This window comes from Triticum urartu, chromosome 1A (genome assembly GCF_056163025.1).
Source record: "Triticum urartu cultivar PI428250 chromosome 1A, HENAU_Tu73, whole genome shotgun sequence".
Lineage (NCBI taxonomy): Eukaryota > Viridiplantae > Streptophyta > Magnoliopsida > Poales > Poaceae > Triticum > Triticum urartu.
This window is the reverse complement of record NC_141873.1, coordinates 45,551,041-45,575,574: the sequence shown is the minus strand read 5'-3', so window position 1 is coordinate 45,575,574 and position 24,534 is coordinate 45,551,041. Positions and strand designations below refer to the sequence as shown.

The window sequence follows — 24,534 nt, the reverse complement described above, 5'->3', positions numbered from 1 at the left end:
AACCGAGCTCGTGTCCTATATTCATTTTTCCATGTAATATGATACGCTGAGCGGACAGTAAAGCAACCTGACTTCGTAAAAATGCCATGAGATGAAGTCTGATTGTCCATGAGATGACAACGGAATTTGCAATATCCTCTCTGCATCAACCGGCCAGAAGTTTTCACGCACGAGCTGCTCATCCCAATTTCCAGAAATTGGATCAATCAAGTCCTGGACTTTCTGTAACAAACATAGCTTCCTAGGGGTCATTACCTTGCGGTCATGGCTTGTGGTATCCACTGGTCAGACCAAATATCAATTGAAGCACCATTCCCTGGTCGCCAAATCGCCCCTAGCTTGAAGGTTTTCATACACGCCATGATACTCTGCCAAGTATACGATGAACCTTTTTTTTCAAAGATGCATTCATCAAGTCCCCATCCGGATAATATTTCGTCCGTAGTACTTGGGCACATAGAGAGACTGGATCGGATAGTAGCCTCCAACACTGCTTCGCTAGCATAGCTTTGTTAAAACAATGTAAATCACGAAAGCCCATACCTCCCTCTTTCTTAGGAATGCACATCTTCCACCACGCCTTCCAGTGGATCTTCTTTTTTTCTTGCGTGTTACCCCACCAATATCTAGCAATAGCATCACAGATAGCCTTACAAAAATTCTTCAGGATATTAAAAACCGACATGGCATAAACCGGGGTAGCCTATGCCACCGCCTTCAAAAGAGTTTCTTTCCCGCTGATTGATAACATTTTTGAGATCCACCCATTAATAAGTACACAAACTCTATCAACTAGATGTTGAAAATTGTCACTTCGGTCAATTCCAACTTTTGACGGTAACCCCAAGTACTTATCCGAAATCGCCTCTGAGACAATATTAAGTTGTGAACAGATATCCGCTCGCACTTCCACTGAAGTATTGGGACTGAAGAACACACTGGATTTTGCATCGCTAACCAGTTGTCCTGAGCTAGCACAGTACATGTCTAGAGCATTTCTGAGTGACGTGGCATTCAACGTATCCGCCCTCATCAGAATAAGGGAATCATCAACAAATAACAAGGGTGAAACTGATGGTGCACTACGGCACACCCTAATCCCTTGGATACCACCGATCAACTCTCCGTGCGCTAATAGACTGGATAACCCATCAGCACAGATTAAGAATAAATAAGGAGACAAGGGGTCTCCCTGCCTGAGCCCCCTTGTAGGAGTGAATGCCTCTGTTTCATCTCCATTGAACCACATTATGTAATTAACAGAAGTAACACAAGCCATAATCATCTCCACCCATGAACTATGGAAGCCCAATCTGGTCATCATATCTCGGAGAAAATTCCATTCGACGCGATCATAGGCCATATGCATATCGAGCTTCACCGCACACAAGCCACTCTTTCCTTGTCTCTTTTTCTTAATCACGTGGAAACACTCATAAGCCACTAGTACATTATCTGTAATCAATCTCCCCGGCACAAAGGCACTTTGGGTCGGAGAGATAATATCTGGTAGTAATACTTTCAATCTATTAGATAGCACATTAGAGATTACCTTATAGACGACGTTACAAAGACTTATTGGCCTAAACTGGGAAATAAGTTCAGGGCAATCAACTTTTGGTATCAACACCACTCCTGTATCATTCCACCCCTCCGGTATAACACGGCTATTGAGGGCGTTCAGAACCTCTTCTGTCACCTTATCACCCACGATAGACCAAAACTTTTTATAAAAAACTGCATGCAGCCCGTCAGTACCTGGGGCCTTGAAATCGCCAATACTAAACATAGCCTTTCGAACTTCCTCTGCCGTATATGGTTTGAGCAAAGTATCATTCATCACCTGAGTGACCCGTGGTGTAACTCTTTCTAGCAAGGTTTCATCGGTCCCCAAGACCTCTGATGTGAAGAGTTCGTTAAAATAAGATTGTATCAGAGGCTTGATCTCCTCATTTCCTTCTCTAAGAACGCCAGTTGCATCTTTTAGCTTCACAATTATATTTTTCTTGCGCCTAGTTGATGCACTGTGCTGGAAATACGCTGTATTGCGGTCCCCATACTTAAGGAAATCACTCCTACTCCGCTGCATATAGTACACTTCTTCCTGTTCCAACGCAAGTTCCAACTGCGTTGTTATTTCATGTTGGCGCTGAGTAGTATGCTCATCCATCGGTCCAGCTAATATACGGTCAACCTATTTCGTCAGGTCCCTGATTCTCTTACGAGGAGCCTTGAGTACATTTTTGTCCCACTCATGCAGCTCATCATGTACTGCTGCAAGTCTTGCCAAGATCGGTGTATTTGGGGGTGAGTGTTCCCATGCCGTTGCCACCAAATCACCCACTGTTTCCTCCCTTAGCCATTTGCCTTCAAAGCGTTTTCGCCGTCTGCTAGTGCCGCTAGTAGGCAAAGTATACGTAGATGTGTCGATCATAATCGGCCTGTGATCCGAACCACCCATAGTAAGGTGGTGCACAACTGCATCAGGAAACATACCAGCCCATGCCATGTTCCCCACAGCTCTATCCAGTCTCTCTCTGATTCTCCCCCTCTTCCAAGTGAATTTGTTGCCAATATAACCAAGGTCTTCTAGCGAACAATCAGCCAAACAATCCCTAAACGCGGACATATATGATAAGGATCTCGCATTACCTCCCTCTTTCTCTGATGAATACAAAATCTCATTTAGATCCCCTATCACAACCCAAGGCAGATTACCCTTGGCATGTAGATCACGGAAACGTTTCCATGTACGATGCTTATGTCTCCAAACCGGCTCACCATACATACCCGTTAACCTCCAGTCTGTACTAGGATCCGCTCCTTTGACCACAACATCAATGAAGTTGTCGTGATAATAATTCAGCTGCATATTAACATTGTTCTTGCACATCATGATCAAACCTCCACCCCTTCCATCGCTCGGTGAAACAAACTTACTATCAAAGCCAAGCTTCACACGCAATCTTTCCCCGCTCGAATCATTCAAGTGAGTCTCCGAGAGGAAAAGAACATCAAGACTATGCTGCCGTAGTAATTCCGACAGCTGTTGGAACCAACACGAGGCTACACACGCGAGCTCGGTGGAGAGGAACGAAGGAGGGAGGAAGACGAACACAGGAATTTTCGAGGCCCAACTGCTTGCCTCTTTTCTTGCTTTCTTCTCTCCTTATTCACCTCGGGAGCCAAGCTCACCGTTACATGCATAACAAACCCACCTAGCGCAGCTCGATCTGATCGTGCCATCCCACGATCCGAGTCTGGCGGGTGACCAAAACAACCATCAGAAAAGATGCCTCGACGTGAACTCGCACGTCTCAGGCTACATGCAAACAGACCTCAACATGCATGACTCTACTTGAGCACTATGACCCAACATGCACACGTCCATCCCCATGCGCAGCTAGCCCACTAGTACTTTGCTAGCTTACTTCCATGCTAAACGTAACACCAGGTGCATGACACAACTAAACAAACCACTGACTAAACCTACGACAAGATTAGAACTAACATTCACCTCCCTAATCTTGTTACTCAACTTGCTTTCTTACGCAATGATCTTCATGGCTCGGCGTCGGAGGCGCTGTCTCGTGCTGGATGAGTCTCCACGCCTGGTCTTTGTTTCATCCGCCACCATGGGAGCTCCTTCATGCAGCTTCTCCATATTACACAACAGGCTCATGGATTTCTTCAGATTCAGAGGATAGAGCCGATTCTTGGATCTTGGTGCTCTGGCTACTAGCTCTCGGGAGCCATCAAACACGCTCAAGATCCCTCGGTGTAGTACTGACTTGTACCCTTCTTCATCAAGCTGGCCCAGACTTACTATATTGCTTCTGAGCTTTGGAATGAAATACACATTCTTGAGCACATGTTGCTTGCCAGCACAACAACTGAACAAAACACTTCCACGGCCACAAACTTCAACAATAGACCCATCTCCGAACCGCACAGTCCCCTTAATGCCAGTGTCAAGATAGCTGAACATCTTCACATTACCAGACATGTGATTACTTCCACCTGTGTCAAGATACCAAAGCTCACCGCTGTACTCCTCTCGGGCACCTAGTTTAGGACTGATTTTTTCTTCATTCAGCTCGACGACACCGGTGTGGTTCTCCTTGCAGTTCAATGATGGCAGCTTCACGGCCAGTTTTCCCACATCCGGCGACTTCACGTCTGTCGTCGCAGCTACCGGCGCCGTTGCCGCTGTCACTGCACTGGCTTGCATGGTTCCTGTCGTTGCCTTCTTCATGAGATCACGCAATCCGCTGTTCTCTTCGCGGAGCACACACTGCACCTCCAGCAGCTTTGCATTGTCCTCATGTGCTAGCTTGGCAGCCTCCTCTGACACACGCATATTCTCAAGCAGGAGCACGTCACCACTTGCAGTTGATCTCTCCTCCGCCTCTGTCATGTACTGGCCGGACACGGCACGCAGCTTTCCATTGGCCGCAGCTAGCTCGCTGCGCAGCCGCTCAACCTCCGCCTTTGCAGCTTCAAAGTCAGCCTCGACGGCAAAGGGACGAAGCACCTCCTTCACCTCCATATCTTCTGCGGCGCGCTCCACCATTGGCGGGAGCTCACATGCCACAGCCATCAGCAGCCCCGGCTCGTCGTCAAAATCGGCAGCAGCTAGGAGTGCCTTCTCTTTCTTCAGCACCTCGCACTCGGACTTGAAGTGGCCTTTCTCCCCGCACTTGAAACAGGTAATCTTCGACTTGTCGAACTTGCGACGCTCCTTCTTCTTGCCGTCATCTTGGCCACGGCCAGTGCCATGCCCGTCGCCGTCCTGCTTGCTGCTGCTAGAGCCCTCTCCCTTCTTCTTCTCTTTCAGGATCAGTGCCTCCAGCTGTGCTCGCGAGACCAGCAACAGCTTCTCACCATCATCGCCACGGTCCTGGCGCCGACCAGACTCATTCTCCTCGAACGCACGCAGGCAGCCCACGGCTTCAGCCATGGACATGGTCTTCATGTCCCCCCACTGCTCGATGGTCCCAATTATCTGGGAGAAGCGATCTGGAATAGCGGCGAACAGCCGCTTGACAACCGCCTTCTCCTTCAAGTCTTCACCAAGCGCCCGGATCTCGCCGACAAGTGCTGTCAGCCGGCGAGAGAATCTGGCGATCGTCTCGCTGTCCTCCATGAGCATGCGACCGAACCGCCGCATCAGCTGGTTTATGCGTGCCTCCGTAACACGCGCCTCGCCAACCCACATTGTGCGGATCGCAGACCAAGCCTCCCTCGCCGTGTCGTACTCGACGATGGCCATCATCACATCATCCGGCACAGCTTGCGAGATCGCCATCATGGCGCCTTGGTCTTTCTCTTCGTCGAACTCGGCGTTTCCATCAACCGCCGACCACACACCGAGGGGGCGCATGATGATCTTCATCTTCGCTGCCCAAAGATGATAGTTCGTCTCCGTCAGCTGCGGGTACTGGACAGGGACGACTGCCCTCGACGTGGTCCTCACCACGACGGTGCCCTCGTCAGAGACGCCGGCTCCGAGCCTCTTGCTCGGCGGCGTGTACTTTCTGCCGCCGTTGCCATCGCCCTTGCCCGCATCGCTGCTCTTCGTGGGCGACTTGTCCCCCATCTCGCCGCTTCCAAACGCCTCGCGACCTAGCTCTGTATACCAATTGTTGGAACCAACACGAGGCTACACACGCGAGCTCGGTGGAGAGGAACGAAGGAGGGAGGAAGACGAACACAGGAATTTTCGAGGCCCAACTGCTTGCCTCTTTTCTTGCTTTCTTCTCTCCTTATTCACTTCGGGAGCCAAGCTCACCGTTACATGCATAACAAACCCACCTAGCGCAGCTCGATCTGATCGTGCCATCCCACGATCCGAGTCTGGCGGGTGACCAAAACAACCATCAGAAAAGATGCCTCGACGTGAACTCGCACGTCTCAGGCTACATGCAAACAGACCTCAACATGCATGACTCTACTTGAGCACTATGACCCAACATGCACACGTCCATCCCCATGCGCAGCTAGCCCACTAGTACTTTGCTAACTTACTTCCATGCTAAACGTAACACCAGGTGCATGACACAACTAAACAAACCGCTGACTAAACCTACGACAAGATTAGAACTAACAACAGCGACCGAATTGCCGAGGGCGTCCCCAAACCTCGGCAATTCCAGCTTAAGATTTTCATTGGTCCTGGCGGTCGCCCTCTCGGGCCGCCGCCGATCCAGACAGATCATCTTCCATCTCAACTGTACCATCATCTCTTCTGTGACGTTTTTTCTCTTGGATCTTCAGAGGTGAGCTAGCATCAGTACTAGTAGTAGCCCTGGACTCAAAAGAACCCACTATATCTGAAACCTTCTCTCCTCCCATAAGGAGCAACTGCCCGCCAGGGGCCTTCTCATTTGAAACTGCCAATCTCTTCCTAGCCATTCTCTCCGATGTTTCTCCTAAATTCTCACTGTTTTTTCCTTTGGCACATATACAGCGCCATTCCCCACTTGAGTATTGGGGACTTTTCTATCAGCATCCCCAGCTTGATGTTCTCCTCTGTTACCTTGGCCCACTCCAGTACCATTACGTGCGCCCCTTCCACGCATAGAACTTGCACCAGGGGTGGCCACAAATTCACGGCGTGGTTGGAACCAGAACTCCTCTTGTGGCACCATCATAAAATCCCCATACTGGAACTTCAAGGGATCGTGCAGCCCATCTCCACACTGCTCTACGATATGTCCAATTGTCCCGCATTGAGCACAGAAACGGGGCATTTTTTCATACAACACTCGAAATTTCTGGGCAGGTTTCCTTGCCTCCACATTCCCTGAGACAAACCGCAGCAAAGGCTTCTCAATCTTGATTTTTATTCTCACTCTGACGAATTTCCCATACTCAACACCATTAAATCCTAGTTCAACCTCCAAGACCTCTCCCATCTTTGATGCTAGCATCTTCGCTACAGGCTCATTCCGAAGTAAATCTGGGAGACCCATAATTCTGATCCAAACACGAAGAGAGTCCAGATGGAGACTCTTAGTATTCGTTAGGCCATCATATTCCTCTATTATCACTGCTTGGTTTCGAAATAGCCAAGGACCTCCATGCATCGCCATATTCCAATCTCCAAAGCACTGAAACTCAGTTGTGAACGTGTAATCATCAAGCGGCTTGAACTTCACTTCCTTTGCACACACCCAGGCCACCTGCATAGCTGTGTAGAAAGCAGTATGGCTAAACGGGGTCTTGACGCAAACCCTAAGAATCAGCGCCCATCTCGTCTCCCGAGCTGGGGCACCGATCAAACCCGACAAATCCACAGCGTCGTCTTCCTCCTCCGTAATCTCCAGTCTGTTCAAGAGATCATCCAAATTCCCCACAGGATCAGGTGCCCTTGCTTCCCCTGACGCCTCTGTTGCTGTTGATCCATTGATATTCGTTGCCCCCGCCGCCTGTGAGGTCATGCTTACCCCAAGCTCCGGTGGCCAGATGCCACCCGCTAGGAAACCTTGCCGACGAAGGAGATGGCTAGAGGCCCTCTTCCTAGGTCGGCCACGGTGATTCCTGAGGAGTCGCCGCCGGACGAGAAAACCCTAGAGGTCTAGGGAAAAAAAAACTTGCGATGCTTTGTAATCATATGGGCCACCACATTGGCTGAATACCATCCAATCTATTATCAAAACTAAACTTAGTGATCATATGGGCCACCACATTGGCTGAACCCTTGATCCAGAAATCTTAAGATTAGATATAAGCTTGAAGATACTCATCCCTTCCTTCTTCAAATCCATCAGTGGTGACCTGTCAAATTTTTCATTTGCAAGGGTCGCAACCACAAATGCGCAGTTAGTCTTTAAAATTATATGATTTTGAAGAGTGATACCTATATAAAGACCGGCAAGACAAGCCCGAAGCTCCACCCCCTCCACGCTTTTACAAAGCCCAAGAAATCCCAAGAGGAGATGATGGCCCTCCTAGATGAGTCCCTGGCCACCACCCCCACACTCGCCGCACTAATGCTTCCCACAGAACTTGCATCGACATTGATCTTTATGTAGTTCGAAGGAGAGGGGGGTTGCCATATCGCCTGATCTTCCAAAGGCTTAGGAGTAGTACTTAAACCAGACATCAAACTTTTACCTTTATTTTTCGAGTCCATCTCTGGATAAGAATGATAGGCGACGAAGGATGACCAATAATTTTGTACAAAGTTTGTCGAGGCTGACACGGATTCTTTCCCCTTACCAAAAATCAGGTCATTTCTCAAATGTCAGGCTCCCAGAATATGAATATAATTTGTTCACGCATAGTATAGGTCTTAATTGATCCAAAAGAATAAGAAACCAATCAGCTCGGGTGTACTTAAAAAGCATCCTCCGCAGGGAAAACCCAAATATCTCTCATGGCCATGCACAGCGCAAGCCTATAGGGCACATGACTAGCGCATGAAAAGCGCTTTCATCTTTCACTCCACAAATAGAACATGTACAAAGAGTGGTTTCGTGGTGTAACTCTGTTTACCTGGACAACCAAGCTATTTGTAGCAACACGCCACACAAAAATACGGATTCTCTGAGGAACATTAGCCTTCCAAATAATATTCCAAATTTTCCTTTCCCCAACATTGCACCACTATATTGCCACTCATCTTCTTTACGATCCTTTAGATTAAGTGCAAACTTGTGTGCGCTTTTAACCGAGAACAAGCCATTGTTCTCAAAGTGCCAGGCAACAAAATCATCATCCCCTAGCGACTGAAATCGCAAACTTAGGATCTCCTCCGCATCATGTGGATAAAATAGGTGCCTAATCAAATTCCCAATCCATCTCCTCAGTCCACTCAAAATCAGGTTAGATACCCATTTGATCCTGGTCCTATTCTTCGTTGCAATAACTTCAAGGCCTAAGGCTCTCGGGAGCCAATTATCTCTCCAAATATTAATATTAGCTCCATCACACACTCTCCAAATAACTCCAGCTTTAAGCAGATCCAATCCATGTAAGATACCCTACCAAGTGAGTGACGCCGATTGAGGAAAAGCAATACCAAGAATAAATCCCTGGGGGTAATATTTTGCCTTCATCACCTTGGCGCATAAGGAATCTAGGTTAACCACCAATCTCCATGCCTGCTTAGCGTCGATTCAGCATCCCTACTAGGTAAAATGTATGGCATGCTTGATGAACATGCATATCTATATGCCCTTTTGGACACCGATTTAGTCTTCATAAGGGTTGTTGTTGTGTAAATAGGAGGTTAAACCCTTCGTCAGGTGTTGCTTTTCTCATACACAATTTAAACTCTTTATAAACCCATTACTAACCTGAAGTATGCCAAGTGCAGTTTTTATTCCTTGTCTACTAAAATCTCCAAGAGTGCAACACTTGAATAAGCAGACTCGTGTGGTACTCTACTTGAATAAAGGATTATCATAGATTCTCTATTTTTTGTCGATTAGTATCTTAATTAGATATGTTTACTACACTCATGGGTGGCATTATACAAATGTAATGTGCATATTTACCACCAAAGTAAAAAATGCTTCTTACTCATCCCATTTTGGTTATGTTTGTTATGTTCCGCTATCATTCTGAACATGCCTTGAGTAATAATGGTTGATGATGCATTGGTTTTGCTAAAAAGTCATATGTGATAATAAGTGTTGAACCGGCTCTGCTTGTATGTTTATTTCCAGCATTTGGTCTACTTTTTATAAAGATTTATACCCCAACGCATGCAGTTGTTGGGAACGTGGAAAAGTGATGGCGACAACATATGATTGACTTCATGTTGGTGGTGCTTTAATTTTTTCCATTATTTGCATCTACAATGTTTTTGTCCCCTAAACAATTGCCTATACTATGTAATGGCAATTTCATCTTTGTCATCTATTGTCCCCGGTTTCCTCAAAGAAAGGGCCATTCATGATTTTCTTGGGTGGGCTTTTGAGTACCTTCATCAATGTAAAACCTCAAGGGAGGAAGTGGTGGTTCTTAAGTCCGATTTTGAGAAGGCCTTTGACACGATTGAGCACAAGACCATTTTAGAAATCCTAAGGGCAAAAGGTTTTGGCAAGAAATGGATTGGCTGGATACATGCATAGCTAAGTTATGTTCTTCCTTTGTGATGCTTAATGGGGTGCTTGGGAAAAGGTTTAACTGTAGAAGTAGTGTGAGACAGGGAGATCCTCTTTCTCCTCTGTTGTTTGTGTTAGCTGCTGACATGCTTTAGTCCTTCCTTAATAAGGCCATGACCCAAGCTCTCATTGCTCCAGCTCTTCTTGTACAGTCATGTCCTAATTTGCCTATCGCGCAATATGCTGGTAACACCTTGGTTCTGATGAAGGCTGATGCTAGCCAACTTTTTTTGCCTTAAAGCTCTTTTGAATACTTCTGCTTCTGCAACTGGGCTCAAAGTTAACTACAATAAGTCAAATCGCGTTCCTATTAATATTGTTGAAGAAAGAGTGGAATTGTTCATCAATATCCTAAACTACAAACGAGGTCACTTTCCTCTTACTTACCTGGGGATGTCCCTTGGACTGACCAAACCTACTGTTGAGCAGTGCCTCCCTCTGGTGAATAGAGTGGCCAAGAAACTAGTGGGCACTGCTTCTTTCATGGCTATGGCTGGAAGATTGCTCCTGGTAAAATCAGTTCTTGCTTCATTCACAATATTTTTCATGGGTTGCATTCATGTTCATGTGACAATTAAACATCAGCAGGTTATCAAATATCTGAGGCATTGTCTTTGGAGAGGCCCTGACCTAGAAGACCATAAACCTGTCATGGTGGCTTGGAAAACGGTTTGTGGACCAAAGGATCAGGGGGCTTAGGTGTGTTGGACATGTTTGTACGGAATAAAGCTTTGCTCATGAAGAATCTGCATAAATTCTATAACAGAGATAATATCCCCTGGGTCTACTTAATTTGGGAATCCTATACAGTAATGGAAGGCTCCCTGGAACTCATGTGGAAGGATCTTTTTGGTGGAAGGCAAATTTGGGCCTGGTTGATAACTTTAAATCCCTTGCCAGGTGTCATGTGGGGAATGGAAGGAGTGTGTTCTTTTGGTCTGACCCTTGGCATACTGGGTGTCTTCAAGTTATTTTCCCTCATCTATTTTCTTTTGCCGATGATCGATGGCTCACAGACCATAAGGTGCTTCAACATGAGTATCTGGAAGATCTTTTTCATTTACCACTTTCTACTCAAGTTTTTGGTGAATTTACTCAAATGGAAGACTTGTGTGACTCCCTCTAAAATTCAGAGCTTAGGGAGAACACATATATGTGGAGCTATATCTGGGGCAGTGGGGTGTTTTATGTTGCCCAAGCATATAGAGTGATGTTGCTTTGCAAGTAGTACCTCCTCAATTTAAATTGATTTGGAAGTGCTCCAAACAGTCCAAACATAAGGTTTTCTTTTGGATGCTCCTGGATGATAGATTAAATACCAGGAATTTTCTTTGAAGGAAAACTTTTCACCTAGATTCATATAATTGTGCCACACTTTCTTGTATGCAAGAGGAGACACTACAACATCTGTTTTGGACCTGCCCCTTTCTTGACCAGTGTTTGGATTATGCTTGCCGTACTAGATCTCATAACATGTTTGTCCTTGAAGAAATTGCAGATGTGAAGAAAAATATTCAGGTGACATTTTTCATGGAAGTCGTCATCCCGGCTTCTTGGTCTTTATGGATCACCAGGAGATACTTATCTCTATGAGCTCAATCTCTTAAAACATAGGATTAAGAGGAAATTTGATGTGTTGTTCAATGCTTGGTTTGCACAATTGATGTATTTTTTTTCTTTTCTTTTTCTTTTAGGTGTATCCTTTCTTTTTTGTTTTTTCTTTCTTTCTCTGGCCCAGCTCAACATTTTAGACTTTTTGTGCTGCTTTATTTAATTAATTAATAAAAATTGCTATGGGGGTTTACCCTATTGTGCATAGTCAAAAAATGGCAAATGTGTACCTTCTTGATAAACATTGATGTCAAGTTTTTATTTTCTTGTATTTTATAAAGAGGAACATGACAAGTTATTTTTTTCCCTGAAATTGCCATGTGGTTTCCCCCTCATTGGAAGTCTTGTTTCGTTATGTTCATGTCAAATGTGCCTTGTTGGGGAACGTAGCATGTAATTAGTTTCAAAAATTTCCTACACTCACGCAAGATCTATCTAGGAGATGCATAGCAACGAGAGGGGGAGAGTGTGTCCACGTACCCTCGTAGACCGAAAGAGGAAGCGCTAGCTTAATGCGATTGATGTAGTCGAACGTCTTTTTGATTCAGCCGATCAAGCATCGAACGTACGACACCTCCGAGTTTGGCACACGTTCAGCTCGATGACGTCCCTTGAACTCTTGATCCAGCAAAGTGTTGAGGGAGAGTTTCGTCAGCACGACGGCGTGGTGATGGTGATGGTGAAGTGATCCGCGCAGGGCTTTGCCTAAGCACTACAACGATATGACCGAAGGAGTAAACAGTGGAGGGGGCGCCGCACACGGCTAAGAACAATTGGTGTGTCCTAGAGGCGCCCCCTTCCCCCGTATATAAAGGAGGGAGAGGGGAGGAGGCCGGCCTAGGGGCGCCCTGATACGTCTCCAACGTATCTATAATTTTTGATTGTTCCATGCTATTATATTATACATCTAGGATGTTTTATATGCATTTATATGCCATTTTATATAATTTTGGGACTAACCTATTAACCTAGAACCCAGTGCCAGTTTCTGTTTTTTCCTTGTTTTTGAGTTTTACAGAAAAGGAATACCAAACGGAGTCCAATTGACGTGCCAATTTTTGATGATTTTTATGGACCAAAAGAAGCACCTAGAGTAAAAGAGTAGGGCCAGAAGAGTCCTGAGCCATCCACGAGGGTGGGGGGTGCACCCTACCCCCCTGGGCGCGTTCCCCTATCTCGTGGATGACTCGGTGACCCCCCTGACATGAGACCTACGCCAAAAAATCCTATAAATACAGAAACCTCCAGAAAATAACCTAGATAGGGAGTTCCACCGCAAGCCTCTGTAGCCACCAAAAACCAATCGGGGCCCTGTTGCGGCACCCTGCTGGAGGGGGATCCATCACCGGTGGCCATCTTCATCATCTCGGCACTCTTCATGACGAGGAGGGAGTAGTTCACCCTCGGGGCTGAGGGTATGTACCAGTAGCTATGTGTTTGATCTCTCTCTCTCTCTCTCTCTTTATTGTGTTCTTGTTATGGCACGATCTTGATGTACCGTGAGCTTTACTATTATAGTTGGATCTTATGATGTTTCTCCCCCTCTATCTCCTTGTGATGAATTGGGTTTTTCCCTTTGAAGTTATCTTATCAGATTGAGTCTTTAAGGATTTGAGAACACTTGATGTATGTCTTGCATGTGCTTATCTATGGTGACAATGGGATATTCACGTGATCCACTTGATGTACGTTTTGGTGATCAACTTGCAAGTTCTGTGACCTTGTGAACTCTCCGGTAGAAACTTTGGGGCACTCTTTGAAGTTCTTTGTGTTGGTTGAATAGATGACTGAGATTGTGTGATGCATATCGTATAATCATACCCGCGGATACTTGAGGTGACATTGGAGTATCTAGATGACATTAGGGTTTTGGTTGATTTGTGTCTTAAGGTGTTATTTTACTACGAACTCTAGGGTTGTTTGTGACACTTATAGGAATAGCCCAATAGATTGATCGAAAAGAATAACTTTGAGGTGGTTTCGTACCCTATAATAATCTCTTCGTTTGTTCTCCGCTATTAGTGACTTTGTAGTGACTCTTTGTTGCATGTTGAGGGATTGTTATATGATCCAATTATGTTATTATTGTTGAGAGAACTTGCACTAGTGAAAGTATGAACCCTAGGCCTTGTTTCGAAACATTGCAATACCATTTATGCTCACTTCTATCATTAGTTACCTTGCTGTTTTTATATTTTTCAGATTACAAAAACCTATATCTACCATCCATATTGCACTTGTATCACCATGTCTTCGCCGAACTAGTGCACCTATACAATTTACCATTGTATTGGGTGCGTTGGGGACACAAGAGACTCTTTGCTATTTGGTTGCAGGGTTGTTTGAGAGAGATCATCTTCATCCTACGCCTCCCACGGATTGGTAAACATGAGGTCATCCACTTGAGGAAAATTTGCTACTGTCCTACAAACCTCTCCACTTGGAGGCCCAACAACGTCTACAAGAAGAAGGTTGTGTAGTAGACATCAAGCTCATTTCTAGCGCCATTGTCAGGGAGGTTAGCGCTTGAAGGTATATCTTTAGATCTTGCAATCGAATCTTTTTGTTTCTTGTTTTATCACTAGTTTAGTCTATAAAAGAAAACTACAAAAAATGGAATTGAGGTTGCCTCATATGCTTCATCTTTTTAATATCTTTCATGAAAATAAGGATTCCGATAATTGTGCCAAAGTGCTAGAAGAAGAATGCATTAAAATGCTTGGCACTAAATCTTTGGATGATGAGCATGATTGCAATGTTGTTAGTATAAATTCTTTGAATATCCATGATGCTAATGATATGCAAAGCCACAAGATTGGGGATGCTATGTTTGATGAAGATGATATTTTTTGTCCCCCAAATTTTGATGAGCAAATTTATTATGATGAAAGCATCCCTCCTATCTATGATGATTATTGTGATGACACATATGCTATAAAGAACAATGATATCCATGAAACTTATCATCATGATTTTAACTTTCAATTGGATTATGCCTCACATGATAGTTATTTTGTTGAGTTTGCTCCCACTACTAGAGAAAAATTTTGCTTATGTGGAGAGTAATAAAAATTCTATGCTTGTAGATCATGAAAAGAATGCTTTATGTGATGTTTATATTGTTGAATTCATTCATGATGCTACTGAAAATTATTATGAGAGAGGAACATATGCTTTTACATATTGCAATAATATCAAGTTTCCTCTCTATGTGTTGAAAATCTTGAAGTTATGCTTGCTTTACCTTCCTATGCAAGTTGATTCTTGTTCCCATAAGTTGTTTGCTCACAAAATCCCTATGCATAGGAAGTGTGTTAGACTTAAATGTGCTTGTCATATGATCATGATGCTCCCATTATGTTTCAATTCTTATCTTTTATGTGAGCATCATTGAAATCATCATGCCTAGCTAAAAAGGAAATAAAGAAAAGCGCTTGTTGGGAGACAACCCAACATTTATACCTACTATTTTTGTGTGTGTCACATGATTATGCTACTGTAGTAATCATGTTTTATAGCTTTTGTTTCAATAAAGTGCCAAGTAAGACCTTTGGGATGGCTTACGGTTATAGTTGATTTGATCCTGCTGAAAAACAGAAACTTTTGCACCCAGAAGATTAGTTTTCATTTTTAACACAAGCGCGATAAAATACTGATTATTTTTGCACAGGATTAATAAAAAAATATCTTAGGATTTCCTAATTTATCAGGATTTTTGGAGTTACATAAGTATTCGGGAGTTACATATTACTACAGACTCTTCTGTTTTTGACAGATTCTGTTTTTCGTGTGTTGTTTGCTTATTTTGATGAATCTATGAGTAGTATTGGGGGGTATGAACCATAGAGAAGTTGGAATACAGTAGGTTTTACACCAATATGAATTTAGAATGATTTCACAACAGTACCAAAGGTGGTGATTTATTTTCTTATACTAACGGAGCTTACGGATTTTCTGTTGAGTTTTGTGTTGTGAAGTTTTCAAGTTTTGGGTAAAGATTCGATGGACTATGGAATAAGGAGTGGCAAGAGCCTAAGCTTGGGGATGCCCAAGGCACCCCAAGGTAATATTCAAGGACAACCAAGAGCCTAAGATTGGGGATGCCTCGGAAGGCGAGGCATCCCCTCTTTCGTCTTCGTCTATCAGTAACTTCACTTGAGGCTATATTTTTATTCACCACATGTATGTGTTTTGCTTGGAGCGTCATTTTATTTTATTTTTTTCCTTGCTGTTTGAATAATATCCCAAGATATGAAATTCTTAAATGTTAGAGAGTCTTCACATAGTTACATAATTATTCAACTACTCATTGATCTTCACTTATATCTTTCGAAGTAGTTTGTCGTTTGCTCTAGTGCTTCACTTATATCTTTTTAGAGCACGGCAGTGGTTTTATTTTGAAGAAATAGATGAACTCTCATGCTTCACTTATATTATTTTGAGAGTATTTTAGAACAACATGGTAATTTTCTTTGGTTATAAAATTAGTCCTAATATGATGGGCATCCAAGATGGATATAATAAAAACTTTCATATAAAGTGCATTGAATAGTAGGAGAAGTTTGATACTTGATGATTGTTTTTGAGACATGAGGATGGTGATATTAGAGTCATGCTAGTTGAGTAATTTTGAATTTGAGAAATACTTGTGTTGAGGTTTGCAAGTCTCGTAGCATGCACGTATGGTAACCGTTGTGTAACAAACTTGAAGCATGAGGTATTTCTTTGATTTGTCTTCCTTATGAGTGGCGGTCGGGGACGAGCGATGATCTTTTCCTACCAATCTATCCCCCTAGGAGCATGCACGTAGTGCTTGGTTTTTGATGACTTGTAGATTTTTGCAATAAGTATGTGAGTTCTTTATGACTAATGTTGGGTCCAGGGATTATACGCACTCTCACCCTTCCACCGTTGCTAGCCTCTCTAGTACCTTGCAACTTTCGCCGGTACCATAAACCCACCATTTACCTTCCTCAAAACAGTTCTTTATGACTATTATGGCATTTCCATATCCATTCGGAGATATATTGCCATGCAACTTTCCACCATTCCGTCTATTATGACACGCTCCATCGTTGTCATATTGCCTTGCATGATCATGTAGTTGACATCGTATTTGTGGCAAAGCCACAATTCATAATTTTTTCATACATGTCACTCTTGATTCATTGCACATCCCGGTACACCGCCGGAGGCACACATATAGAGTCATATTTTGTTCTAAGTATTGAGTTGTAATCCTTGAGTTGTAAATAAATAGAAGTGTGATGATCATCATTATTAGAGCATTGTCCTATGTGAGGAAAAAAAGAAAGGCCAAAGAAGCCAATGAAAAAAGAGGCCAAAGAAGCCAAACAATAAAAAGAGAAAAAGAGAGAAGGGAAAATGTTACTATCCTTTTTCCACACTTGTGCTTCAAAGTAGCACCATGATTTTCATGGTAGAGAGTCTCTTATTTTGTCACTTTCATATACTAGTGGGAAATTTTCATTATAGAACTTGGGTTGTATATTCAAACGATGGGCTTCCTCAAATGCCCTAGGTCTTCGTGAGCAAGCAAGTTTGGTGCACACCCACTTAGTTTCTTTTGCCGAGTTTTTCATACATTTATAGCTCTAGTGCATCCGTTGCATGGCAATCCCTACTCACTCACATTGATATCTATTGATGGGCATCTTGATAGGTGGGAACCCGATGAACGAGTTCACACCCGAGGGTGGCCCGATATTCATGTCATAGGATCGAATCGGGAGGGATAACTAGCTGCAAGCAGCCGGGATAACTAGCTTTATACCTGCCAAGGTTGGATGCAACCCGTACGTTGGGGATGGCTGATCGAAGCTACAAGAACTCCAACCCGCTGTCCGAACAATCGCAGAACCATAAACCGGGACTAATCCACATAAAACGGCCGGAACCGTAGAACACGAACTAGGGGGAACTAGAGGCTCCTTCTCGCGAATCCGAATAAACTCACACAAGAGCAAAGGTAGCAAGATCTCTCGGATCTCTCTAGCAGTCTTGCTGCATAAGCTTGTAGCTGAATGGTTTCACCAAAAGCTCATCTAGAGGATGGGGGAGATGGGGTTTTATAGCAGGGACAACCCCCCTTAGCTAGGTGTGAAAATGGTTTCAAAAGTAAGCAGGTTTGCATGGCTTTCTTGGGTGAATAAGCATTCAACTTTGGGATTTGTTGCAGAGCTCCTCGGAAATTCGCGAAGTCTTGACAGCCTAGACACCTTCCACGAGAATGACTAGAACTTTTGACTCACAACTCCAAATGATGTGAGGTTTTTTGCATTGGAAAGATAATTTGATGTAGCTTCTGTTGATGTACCCATATGGCCCCTTCTCTCCATCACATGGGTGTGCCACACCAAAACATCAGAGGTAAAAACTTGACAGCATCAGCTTCACTTGCAACTTGTTTTCTCCAAACTTGTTCCTCCAAAGCAGTTGCTTCAAGATCTCATAGGTTGTTGGATTGCTTCCATGTTATACCTAAGTTCAACCAACAACAATGGAGATGAAAGCATAGTTGTGTCATCAAGGTTACAAGGTAAACTTAAGCTAGCGTTCACTTGGTCACTTATTTGTTTGGCGCGACTTCTTGTGATTGGACCTATAATTGTTGGAGACTTGTCGATGGTTGTGGTGTCCTCATCATCCTCTCCCTCTTGAGGAGGAGTCGTCCTCGACTCTGATGGTCCAAAGTATGGAGAGAGGTCGGACACATTGAAAGTTGGACTAACACCATAATCCATCAGAAGGTCAATCTTGTAGGCATTGTCATTGATCTTCGCAAGAACTTTGAATGGACCATCTCCATGTGGCTGCAACTTGCATTTGCGTTGATCTGGGAAACGATCCTTCCACAGGTGTACCCACACAAGATCACCTTCTTAAGAAAAAACACCTTCTTTCTTCCCTTGTTTGCTCGTTTTGCATATTGTTCAGTCATCTTCTCAATATTTTCCTTGGTCTTCTCATAAACTTTCTTCACGAAGTCAGCACACTTACTTGCATCAAGATTGGTTCGCTCCTGCAATGGTAAAGGCAAAAGATCTATGGGAGCAGCAGGTTTGAAACCATAAACAATTTCAAAAGGACAAAATTTAGTGGTCGAATGTACTGCCCTGTTGTATGCAAACTCCACGTGGGGGAGACATTCTTCCCACATCTTCAAAATTTTCTTTAAAACTGCTCTCAGCATCATGGATAGCGTGCGGTTGACAACTTCAGTTTGTCCATTCGTTTGTGGGTGGCATGTAGTGGAAAAGAGAAGCTTTGTCCCTAGCTTTGCCCACAACGTTTTCCAAAAATAGCTCAAAAACTTGGTGTCACGATCTGAAACAACAGTGTGTGGTACTCCATGTAGCCGCATGATTTCCCTGAAAAACAAATCAGCAATGTGTGAAGCATCATCGCTCTTATGACACGGGATAAAATGAGCCATCTTGCTAAACCTATCAACCACCACAAAAACTGAATCACTCCCCCTCTTAGTGCGTGGTAATCCAAGAACAAAATCCATATAAATATCTTCCCAAGGTGTACTAGGAATGGATAAGGGAGTATAAAGTCCATGAGGGTTTAAACGTGACTTAGCTTTGCGGCAAATCTCACAACGTAGTATGTAGTGCTCAACATCACGCCTCATCCTTGGCCAAAAGAAATGGTCAATCAACACACTCTCAGTTTTCTTTGCTCCAAAATGTCCCATGAGACCACCAGCATGAGCCTCCTGCAAAAGCAACAAACGAATAGAGCAATTTGGGATGCACAATTTGTTAGCTCGAAACAAGAATCCATCATGCAAGTGAAACTTTTCCCAACCTTTCCCCTCACTACACTTCGAGTGTGGTTCAGCAAAATATGGGTCATTGGCATACAATTCTTTGATGCTTTGCAGCCCAAGAATTTTAGTATCAAGTTGTGAGAGTAAAATATGGCGTCTAGACAAAGCATCAGCAACAACATTATCTTTTCCTTTCTTGTACTTGACAATATAGGGAAAAGATTCTACGAATTCACTCCATTTTGCACATCTACGGTTCAGTTTTTGTTGACCCCTAAGGTGCTTTAAAGATTCATGGTCGGAATGTATCACAAATTCTTTAGGCCACAAATAATGTTGCCATGTTTCCAAAGATCTCACAAGTGCATATAATTCTTTGTCATAAACTGAATAATTTAGAGTTGGACCACTTAGCTTCTCACTAAAATATGCAATAGGCCTGCCTTCTTGCATTAGTACGCCTCCAATACCAACACCACTTGCATCACATTCAATTTCAAAAGTCTTACCAAAGCTGGGTAGTGCAAGCAATGGTGCAGATGTCAATTTTTCTTTCAGCTCTTCGAAGGCCTTCTCTTGTGCATTTGCCCACTTGAAGGGAACATCTTTCTTGGTTAGCTCATTCATTGGGGCAGCAATGGTGCTGAAGTCCTTCACAAACCGACGGTAGAAACCAGCAAGGCCAAGAAAGCTTCGTACTTGGCTTACATTTTGTGGAGGCATCCACTCACGGATGTCCTTGACCTTCTCCTCATCTACCTCCACACCTTGACCTGAAACAACAAAGCCAAGAAACACAACTTTTTCTACGCAAAATGTGCACTTTTCCTTGTTAGCATATAATTTCTCCTCTCTTAGGACAGCAAGCACACACCGAATGTGTTCAACATGTTCGTCCAAAGTTTTGCTATAAATCAGGATGTCATCAAAGTAAACAACCACAAACTTGCCAATGAACATTCTAAGCACATGATTCATTAATCTCATGAAAGTACTAGGTGCATTTGTCAATCCAAATGGCATGACTAACCACTCATACAAACCAGATTTTGTTTTGAAAGCAGTTTTCCATTCATCACCCTCTCTCATTCTAATTTGATGGTAGCCACTTCGCAAGTCAATTTTAGAAAAGATGGTGGCGCCACTAAGTTTATCAAGCATATCATCAAGCCTAGGTATGGGGTGCCTATACCTCACGGTGATGTTGTTAATAGGCCTACAATCACAACACATTCGGGAAGATCCATCTTTTTTTGGCACTAAAAGAACGGGTACAGCACAAGGAGAGAGACTTTCCCTTACATAACCTTTGTTTAGTAGGCCTTCAACTTGTCGCTGAATCTCCTTGGTTTCCTCCGGATTTGTGCGGTATGGTGGTCGGTTCGGCAATGGGGCTCCTGGAACCAAATCAATTTGGTGTTCAATGACTCTTTGTGGTGGCAGCCCTGGTGGTATCTCCTCGGGGAACACATCTTCATACCCCTGTGAAATTTCAACAACAACACTAGGAGTGGTGGAGGTTAATTCATTAGTAGAAAGAAAATTTTCCTTGTACAAAAGTACAAAGAACACGGAATTGGGTTCTCTCAACTTTCTCATGTCCCTTTTCCTAGCCATCATAACTAATCCCTGTTTTTCCCATGTCTTGGTCAATTTAAGCTGTGGGGTTTTATTTGGCTTTGGATTCTCTCGCTGACTATGTTGGTGGATGTCACTCAAGTGTTTCTCGCTCACTCTCTCTTTTTTAGATCATCCATCAATATTTCTTCGGGTGTCAAAGGGAGCAAAGATATGTGCTCTCCCTCGTATTGGAATGAGAGACGATTAGTACGGCCGCTGATTTGCACATCATGATCATACAACCAAGGTCTTCCCAACAGCAATTGGCATGCTTGCATTGGCACCATGTCACATTCCACTTGATCCCGGTACTTCCCAATGGAAAACTGAACGGTGGCAATGTTGCTTACTCGAAGTGTACCACAATCATTGAGCCATTGCATCTTATATGGACTTGGGTGCCTTCTTTGTTTCAGTCCCAACTTCTCTACCAAATCTGAACTTGCAATGTTATTGCAACTGCCATTGTCAACATTAATTCTGCAAACCCTGTCGTTGATGGTGCCACGGGTGTGAAAAATATTATGTCGCTGCCCTTTATCTTCTCTAGCTGCATTAACACTAAGCACACGACGAGAAACAAAGCAATCTCCCATGTCGGCCTGAATATCACAACCACTCTTCTCGCCCTCTTCATCCTCATGATCACCCGATGCTCCATTATCTTCATGCTCACTCTCAGATTCCCATTCACCTTGTTCATTCACAAAGAGAACTCTCTTGTTTCGACATTCAGAAGAAATGTGACCATGCCCTTTGCACTTCCAACACTCAATATATCGGCTTTGAGATGATGGTACAGCCGTGGGGTTAGTGGTACTTCCAGCAGCAGAAGGAGCATGCTTGTCCACATTCCTAGGGGATGGTGATGATGCCGATGAAGCCGCTGTTCGTAGGGTGGCAGTAGGGTGTGAAGTATGCTGAAAATGAGAACCACCATGAGAGGCACTTGGCTGCAACCTTTGCCATGGTGTGGTGGTGCGGTCATGAGATATCCGTCCATGACCACTCCGCTGCGCCTTCCTCTCCGTGCGCTTTGCTTGCTCCAAAATATCTTATAGAGTGTTATAGGGAAACATCTCCACAAAATCAGAAATTTCATTGTCGAGACCATGCAAAAATCTTGCCATCTTTGACTCCTCATCTTCATGAATACGAGCACGAACCAACAACAATTCCATCTCTTTATAGTACTCATCCACCATGCGCGTACCTTGGCTGAGACGCTGCAATCTGTTTCGGAGATCTCTTTGATATTGTGAAGGAACAAACCTTCGCCTCATGGCTTGTTTCATCTCTTCCCAAGTGTCAATGTGATCATGGCCTAGCAGCAGTTGATTTTCTTGTAGTTGATTCCACCAGGTGAGTGCATAACCAGAAAACTCAACACAAGCAAGGTTTACTCTCTTCGGATCTGCAAGGTTATGGATACGAAAAATCTGATCACACTGCTCTTCCCAATCAAAATATGCATCGGGGTCTTCCTTTCCTGTGAACTTGGGGATATGCAACTTGATTCTTGCTATGTCATCTCAACCATCTCGATCACGACGTTCTGCACGACGCCCATCTTCAGCAGCACGACGGTATGGGACACCATCATAATCATCAAAATCATCTCCATGACCACGAGCAACACGCTCATGAGGGTCATAGTAGTGCCCACGAGGACCATGCCCTCGCCCTCGAAGTTGTCCTCCTCGCTGCCCTCCATGAGCAGCAACACCACGCCCACGAGCAGCAGCCACATGTCCACCATGGTTGTTGTTATCATCCTCCAAGTCACCATCCACAGCAGCATGCACGGAATTTTCATCCCCAACTTCCTCAAGTGGGTCAATAGGGTGTTGTCGGTGTCGAACCCTATCGCCACCTGCTGGAGGTCGCTCGTGAAACATCCTTCCAAGGTCTCGAACCATGTTCTGTAATTCTTGAAAATCAGCACGTGTGACCGGGGCATCTTCTTCCCCATGGTTTTCTCCATGAACACTCGATCTAGATCCTGCCATGTTAGTAAGGCCAAAAGTGGAATATGATAATTTTGTGGAATCAGACAACCTCACCTCTTACTCACCAAAGTTCTTATGAGTTCACATCAGATTGTGCTTCTCCCGGATGTGTTAAAGTGATTGAAAGACAGGGATCAAAGAACTAGCTTCGGTTTTTGGTGGAGCTCGGTGGGGTAAACAAAAAGGGGCTTGTGCTGAAATCAAGTTGATGCAAACCAAGAAAAATATGTGGATGGATCTGCTGCACCTTTGCACCAAGATTGAAAAACACAACACACAAGCTTCTAAATTTTTTTCTATCAAGCTGAAACTTTTGGATCTTACACAAGACTTTCTTTTTCTCTCTTGACTTTTGTTCCACTCTTTTTTTCTCTCTTTGATTTTTTTGCCACTCTTTTTTTTCTCTCTTTTTCCAAAGCACAACAACCAAATCTGAAAGCAATTATGAAGATGAACTTGATGCAGATCTAAAAGCTGAAGAACATGCAAGGTATGCAACAACAAGATCTCAGCACTATCAAGGCTTGGATTTATTTTTGGTGGGGCTTTGGACTTCTAGGACAGAAAATATAGCATGAAAAACACTCGATCTAAATGGATGATAGCAAGATAAAGTTGGATAACATATCCTACCGTGTCAACGAAAGCTTTGATACCAGATGATAGGTGGGAACCCGATGAACGAGTTCACGCCCGAGGGTGGCCCGATCTTCACGTCGTAGGATCGAATCGGGAGGGATAACTAGCTGCAAGCAGCCGGGATAACTAGCTTTATACCTGCCAAGGTTGGATGCAACCCGTACATTGGGGATGGCTGACCGAAGCTACAAGAACTCCAACCCGCTGTCCGAACAATCGCAGAACCACAAACCGGGACTAATCCACACAAAACGGCCGGAACCGTAGAGCACGAACTAGGGGGAACCAGAGGCTCCTTCTCGCGAATCAGAATGAACTCACAAGAGCAAAGGTAGCAAGATCTCTCGGATCTCTCTAGCAGTCTTGCTGCATAAGCTTGTAGCTGAATGGTTTTACCAAAAGGTCCTCTAGAGGATGGGGGAGATGGGGTTTTATAGCAGGGACAACCCCCTTATCTAGGTGTGAAAATGGTTTTAAAAGTAAGCAGGTTTTCATGGCTTTCTTGGGTGAATAAGCATTCAACTTTGGGAGTTGTTGCAGAGCTCCTCGGAAATTCGCGAAGTCTTGACAGCCTGGACACCTTCCACGAGAATGACTAGAACTTTTGACTCACAACTCCAAATGATGTGAGGTTTTTTGCATTGGAAATATAATTTGATGTAGCTGATGTTGATGTACCCCTATGGCCCCGTCTCTCCATCACATGGGTGTGCCACACCAAAACATCAGAGGTAAAAACTTG

General features: G+C 44.0%; 1 protein-coding gene and 1 pseudogene across 1 annotated transcript; both read right to left on the bottom strand.

The window, feature by feature from the left end:
- Positions 1-3,158: 3,158 nt before the first annotated feature.
- LOC147989860 (uncharacterized) lies at positions 3,159-5,599 on the bottom strand. The gene has a single exon (XM_087536348.1). The coding sequence runs from the start codon at positions 5,597-5,599 to the stop codon at positions 3,548-3,550; it is 2,052 nt and encodes a 683-aa protein (XP_087392474.1). The 3' UTR covers positions 3,159-3,547.
- A 16,600-nt stretch (positions 5,600-22,199) lies between these two features.
- Positions 22,200-23,153, bottom strand: LOC147989859 (uncharacterized; annotated as a pseudogene).
- Positions 23,154-24,534: the final 1,381 nt, after the last annotated feature.

Excerpts from the sequence above, each read along its gene's own strand:
- LOC147989860 (XM_087536348.1), bottom strand. The coding sequence starts at position 5,599 with ATGGGGGACAAGTCGCCCACGAAGAGCAGCGATGCGGGCAAGGGCGAT.